Source organism: Pteropus alecto, unplaced genomic scaffold (genome assembly GCF_000325575.1).
Source record: "Pteropus alecto unplaced genomic scaffold, ASM32557v1 scaffold125, whole genome shotgun sequence".
Taxonomy (NCBI): Eukaryota; Metazoa; Chordata; class Mammalia; order Chiroptera; family Pteropodidae; genus Pteropus; species Pteropus alecto.
In genome coordinates, this window is record NW_006436888.1 from 4,705,835 (window position 1) to 4,711,926 (window position 6,092).

General features: G+C 54.7%; 1 protein-coding gene and 1 pseudogene across 1 annotated transcript in view; both read right to left on the bottom strand.

Moving 5' to 3' along the window:
- Positions 1 to 6,092, bottom strand: part of CUNH1orf167 (chromosome unknown C1orf167 homolog) — a 17,387-nt gene that overhangs the window by 6,940 nt on the left and 4,355 nt on the right. Inside the window, 5 exon segments of the mRNA XM_025048526.1 lie at positions 176 to 384; positions 1,130 to 1,284; positions 1,394 to 1,592; positions 3,046 to 3,232; positions 3,739 to 3,914. Of these exon segments, the coding sequence (XP_024904294.1) occupies positions 176 to 384; positions 1,130 to 1,284; positions 1,394 to 1,592; positions 3,046 to 3,232; positions 3,739 to 3,914 (926 nt within the window).
- LOC112481799 lies at positions 5,271 to 5,386 on the bottom strand (annotated as a pseudogene).

A 6,092-nucleotide genomic window follows, 5' to 3' on the forward strand; every position in this document is an offset into this window, starting at 1 on the left:
GTGAAGCTGGGGCCAGTGTCCACGCCCCAGGTCCTGCTCTGCCACCCCAGTGCTGCGCATGCCCTGTGGGAGGTCCCATCGTTGGACTCTGTGCTAGAGGAGACGGAATCCTGGGTCCCCCTGACAGACCCTGGCCCTCCCTTGCCCTGGTGCCCCACTCCGGTCCCCGACTCACTGTGCCAACAAGCACGCCAGCGGCACAGGGCGTCACGCACCAGTCTCTGGCCTCGCTCCCCGGCCCGCTGCTCTGCCTCCTGCCACTGCTCCAGCCGCTGCCGCCAGATCCCCAGCGTGGCCCTGCAGCTCCGATCCCAGGCCCAGCGGGCAGCCAGCTCTCTCCGGGCCCTGTGGGCTGTTGCCCAGTGGCTCCAGCCAAGGAGGGTGCTGGGAAACAGAGCGTCTACCCTGAGGATGGTCACTGCCACCAGGGGCCAGACCAGCTCTCCCCTCTCTCGCCAGCGGGGAGGAGCTTGGGGGGACTCTTCTCCCTGTTTCCATCATGGGGGTTGCTGGAGGCTACTCCAGGGGTCACGATGACAGATGGTGGGGGTAAGATGGGACCCCAGCTCTCCAATGCCAGGGCCCGTAGTCAGCCTCTAGTGATAAACATCGCTGTGAACTGAGTGCTTTTGCTGCGTGTGCCAGGCACTGTGCCAAGGGGCGCATGTGCCCCTATCTCATTGGTCCCCATTGGAGTAAGTGCTATTATTTACTGCTGCACAAATGGAGAGACAGAGGCACAGAGAGATGAAGCAACTTGCCCAAACCGCGCGACCAGTGAGGGACAAAGCTGGGATTAGAACCCAGGCAGACTGACTCTTAAGCATCGTGCTGTGAATGAATAAATGAACGAACCACAGCTGTGAAATCCCTGGGAGAAACGATCACTCTGCTGAGAGCCTCACGCCCCACCCCAAACCTCTCACCAAGGCAAGGTCGGAGGGCAGGAGATGTTGGGAGGGTCTGAGTCTGGGGGCCAACTGGGGCGTGAGGGGAGCCCTCTGGGATACAGACCCCAAGAGGAAGCTGCTGTGAAGGTCAAGGATGATGGGAAAGGGGCCTTCATGAAACAGTAAATCCACAGAGTAGCGGGTAGCATGGCTCACCCATCTCGGGGACAGGTCCCTACCGCCTCTGAAGAGCGTGCTGGTGCCACTTTGCTGCAAGCCGGGATCGCTGGGCCCTCCCCCGCCAGAGCAGAAGGCACCGCCCCTGCTGCCTCTGCCCAGCTGCCCACAGAAAGCTCAGCCTGAGGGTCTCCAGGAGGACAGGAACTCTGGAAGCCTGGAAAAGAGGTGTGGAGTCCTGGGTGGCCCGGCCCCTGCCCCATCCCCACCCTTTCCTCCCACTTGGCCCCTACCCACCCTGGCCCATCCAAGCCCCTGCCCCTCACCTTCCCCAGTGAGCTGCAGCCCAGCGAGGCCTCCCCTCCAGGGACGCTGCCTAGCGGTTCTGGGGCCGAGGTGGTCCTGGCACTGCCTGATGGGTTGCCCGAATCCCACACCCTCAAGCGCCACATCCTCAGGGTGTGCCTTAGCACCTGTCGCTGGGTGCCCTGGAAGAAGGAGCAAAAGGAAGGGGCAGGTGAGTGCCTGGGCCCCAGCCTCACCCTCTGTCTGGGGTGGCTGCCAAGCAGGAGCTACTTCCAGCCAGGCCCCTGGGAAAGGGCTGAGCTGGAAGGGTGCCGCCACGCGCCAAACACCTGGCTACAGTTCTGCACTGCTGTCTTCCAGATCGGCCGCCCACTGGGACTGCGGAGGCTCTAAAATATCGATGCCCTCTAGGGTCCCACCCCCAGAGATTCTGACTTAATGGTCCGGGTAGGGCTTTGCGCTTCCTGACTTTTGCAAAGCTCCCAGTGTGACTCTCGTGATCAGCTAAGGCTGAGCCCACTGCTTCGTCTGTGCAGATCACCTGGCTGATCCTAGCCATGCTCCAGGGGTGGGTGGGGGCTAGCAGATGATGAGGAGTGGAGCCAGGCCCCAGGCCCAGGGCCCCCAGACTCGAGAGGCCACATACATCACCATACCACTATTTCCGCTCACCACACCAATACTCAGTTACAAAGAGAGAGGGACAGGCGGGCGGGGGGGAAAGGCATCTCCCCAAACTCCAAACAACAGCACTCCTGGGATCCAGACATGCATCTCCGGCCACCGGGTGGCCCAGATGCATGCCACACTGAGATACGGACTGTGCCCCGGTGCCCAAAGGCCACGGATGGACTGGGGGCAGGAGGGCTACATTAGGAAGGACCACGGTGAACTCAGTTTCCCTAGAGTTTCAGGAGTACATTAAAAGAGACCAAGGATCCAAGTGGACCAAGTGGGTGTGAGGCCGATGCATGCCAGGCAAATGGCTTTTAAAGATAGACTTTTTAACCCTGTAACTGCTGGCTTACGTTCCTTCTGACATCCCGCCAGGGAAGCTGGCCCCTCCTGACCTCGTCACCGGCCTCACATAAAACCATCAGCCTGGGCTCTGAATCCCATCTACTTGCTCCTGGTTTGCAGTGTGATTTAGAGCAAGCCGCTCGACCCCTTTGAGCCTCAGTTTCTCTAGCTGTATAACGAGGCAAATGGGGGTGGGGGATAAGTGGCTCCTTCATTTACTCATTTGCAGTATTTACTCTATACCTATGACAGGTCAGGCTCCTGCAAGGTGCTGGGAGACAGTGGCAAGGGGACAGACATGGTCCCCACCAACAGGGGGCTCCTACCTAGCCCGAGTGGGGTCCAGATTCTGGGGAGACAGCATTACACTGACTTCCCCATCAGGTTCATGCCACCTTGGTAGAACTTCTGTGTCCCCAGCTGCCGCATGGTGCCCACAGCTCTCTGCTTCATCACTCTCTCAATGTCCCTGCCTCCCTCGGCCCCACACTCTCTGGGCATCACAGTGTGCCAGGCCCCACGCTGGGGCCACGGGAAGGAGCAAGGTGTGCTCTGTTGCCCATGGGACACTCCTTCCGGGGCTGAGCACTGCCCACCTGCCCTCCCCGTGCCCCCAGGTCCTGCCCGAGGCCACAGGCTCGTGATCACCTACGTGGCTCGCTGGCACAGGGAAAGCTGCCTCCTCCATAGCAGCAGTGCCCGGTGGAGGGCCAGTCTCCCGCCGCCCTTCTGCAAGGAGCCGTGGCCTTGCTCCTGGGGCAGCCCCAGGGCCTGGGCCACCATCACCAGGCCATGGGCTGTGGCCCTTCCAGAGTCTGAGCTGTGGAGGACCATGTTCCCTGAAAAGCAGTCAAGAGACAAATCAGCCATGCCCCTCCTCAGTGACCTCCTGCCCAAAGCTGTTGGTGGCTGCTGCCTCAGGCCCCACTTAGGACCTCTCCCCTCGTGAGTGCTCCCCCCTCCCACCGCCTCCTGACCCTCCCTCCCCTCCAGGACACCTCAAAGATCCCACCTTCCCCTGTCAGATTTGGGAGTGGGGAGGGGCAGAAGCTCTGTGTCCCACTCGGATGGAGCTTCCTGGGAGCAGGGCCCACGTCCCCTCATGATGGAAGAACAAAGTTTCTTGCGCACAGGCAGGAGCTCACGATGGGGTGAGGACAGGGTCCAGCCAAGGCCCACTGCATGGACCCCTCCCCCACTCTCCCATGCTCACCAGGCTACACCCTGAGAAAAGTCTCATTGTAATAATACATAATTCAACTGGGCCCACTGCGGAAGGAGCTTAAGTGACACCGTTTGCTGGGGTGGGAGGGAAGCGGAGCCCCTTGGCCCGCCACTCACTCACCCGCCTTCTGCTGGCAGAGGGACAGCTGGGTCACCTTCGCCCCATCCGAGGCCTGGAGCTGCTTCATCCCCACCCATCGTCTCAGGCACAGCCTCAGGGGCCCTGCCTGGTGGTCGGCCTGGTGGTGCTGGGACCCCGTCCCTCTTTTCGCTAATTGCTGCCAGGCCCCAAAGCACCTGGGAGAGCAGAGAGAACGTGCAGGTGCTAATCACAAAGACTGCAGCTACAGCCGCCTGCCACGTACGTGCCAGACACGGGACTGGGCCAGCTGCTTCTCCTCTCTGGGGCTGCTGTAAGGACTTGATGCCATCGCCTCTGGGTGCCTGGATGGCCTCAGCTGCCCACATCCATACTCGGCTCCTCCAGTCAGTTCCTAACCAGAGTGTTTTGTTTTTTTTTTAATTCAAATCTCAGAATCATTTTACTCCCCTGCTGGAATCCTCCAGTGGCAGGCCCCTTGCTTGAATGATAAAATTTCAGCTCGTCCCCGAAGACTACAAGGCTTCCCCGCACGCCTTTCCAACTTTATCTCAAACCATCCCCGGCCGCCCGTCCCCTACTGACAGAGCTCCCACTTGACTGCTGTTCTTTGAATGTTCCGTGCTTCGCTGTCACAGGCCTTTGCACATGCCCTTCCTCTGCCTGGCGCTCTCTCGTCTGCTCTCCCTCCACTAGCCAACCATGCACCCACCACCTCTCTGCTGAATCCTTGTCGAGATCAGCAACCTTTGTTAACAGTTCTCATAGAAAACAATGTCGGGGGATGCAATCAACAAAATGCAAACACCAGGACACTCTGTTGGACACGAGCAACCTGGTTTCTTCAGCAGGTAAATTGCAAGGAAAAAAAAAAAAATGCAGGGAAGCCCACTGATTAGAAAGACCCTGGACTTATCGACCAACCACAGTGTGGGGACCTTATTCAGATCCCAATGCAAACAAACTGTGACAAAATATATGCTTGTAAAACACATGGAAATTTGAATGCTGACCAGGTATTTGCTGCTGTGAAGGAATTATTGTTCATTTTTTAGGTGTAAGCATGACCTTGTAGTTATGTTGTTTAAAAGAGTCTATCTTCTAGCGATAAAGTCTTACGGATGAAATGGTATGATGGCCGGGATTTGCTTCAAAATAATGTAGAGAAGGAAGTAATTGGGGTATAAATGACGCAAGTTTTCTAGGGAGGTGATTTTGTTGAAGGTGGGTGATGGGCACACGGGTTTATTATCCTATTTTCTCTATTTTTGTGTAGGATGAAAATGTCTCTTAATAAAAATAATTGACAACAGGAAAAAAAAAATCTTATAGATCCGTGTTCCTTCCCTTAACAACACTTAATTCAGGTGGTATTTGCACACATCTTTTTTTTTTTCCTGTCTGTCCCCCGACCTGGCCATGGGTTCCACGAGCACAGCTGGCACTAGGCTTTGCTTAGAACTAGATCCCAGCCCCTGGCTAGAGTCCGGCAGGTCCTAGGCTCTCAGTAAATAGCAACTGTTTTCATTTCTTTCTTTCTTTCTTATTATTTATGCCTACAGCACCTGGTCTTCCTAGGTGGTCTCCCATCCAAGTACTAACCAGGCCCGACTCTGCTTAGCTTCTGAGATCAGACGTCGGGCTTGTTCAGGGTGGCACGGCCGTAGACCATGGACCGTGGCTCCACTGGAGCACGGACTCGGGATCTTCTGCATGTAAAGCAGACGTGCTACACTATGGAACCACATCCATATTTTTTGTATTCTTAAAAATTATTTAAATAAGTACTAATAAAGGTCAGATGCTCAATACCATTACAAAAAAATGTGGTTTGGGACAGATTTGGACATCATCGAATAATGACAATCTTATTAATCGTGATGTCAACAGCTTTAAATGTTTTTACAACTAGCATTGGTTATTGTAGGAAAACAGGTTTGGGAAAACCATGGTGGGCTGGGAGAACCAGAAGTCGAACTTTTGAGTATTTGGAAACAAAGTGGGATAGGTAAATTTGGGTCGATCCTTTATCCTTTGGGTGCAACAATTAAAACTCATGTTATTCAGAGGATTATTCTGAAATGATTATACTCAAAACTAAATTTTCTTGCCTTTGGGGCAAAAGACCATCATTCAGGGGCTATCTATGTGAAATGAGCCATAAAAGAAACAGCATTCTTCCATATTCCTTAAGTATTGAGCCATTAAGTAGAAGGCAAAATTGAAATTAAGCTTCATAAGCTTTATAAAGCATCTATCAATCATTTACTTGATTGTGGCATATGTGAAGCTCTGTACTAATATGTTGTTTCACAGGCAATTGAAAATTACCAAGAAATGTATTGGTGTTAACTGTTTGACATTTCCTAAATATA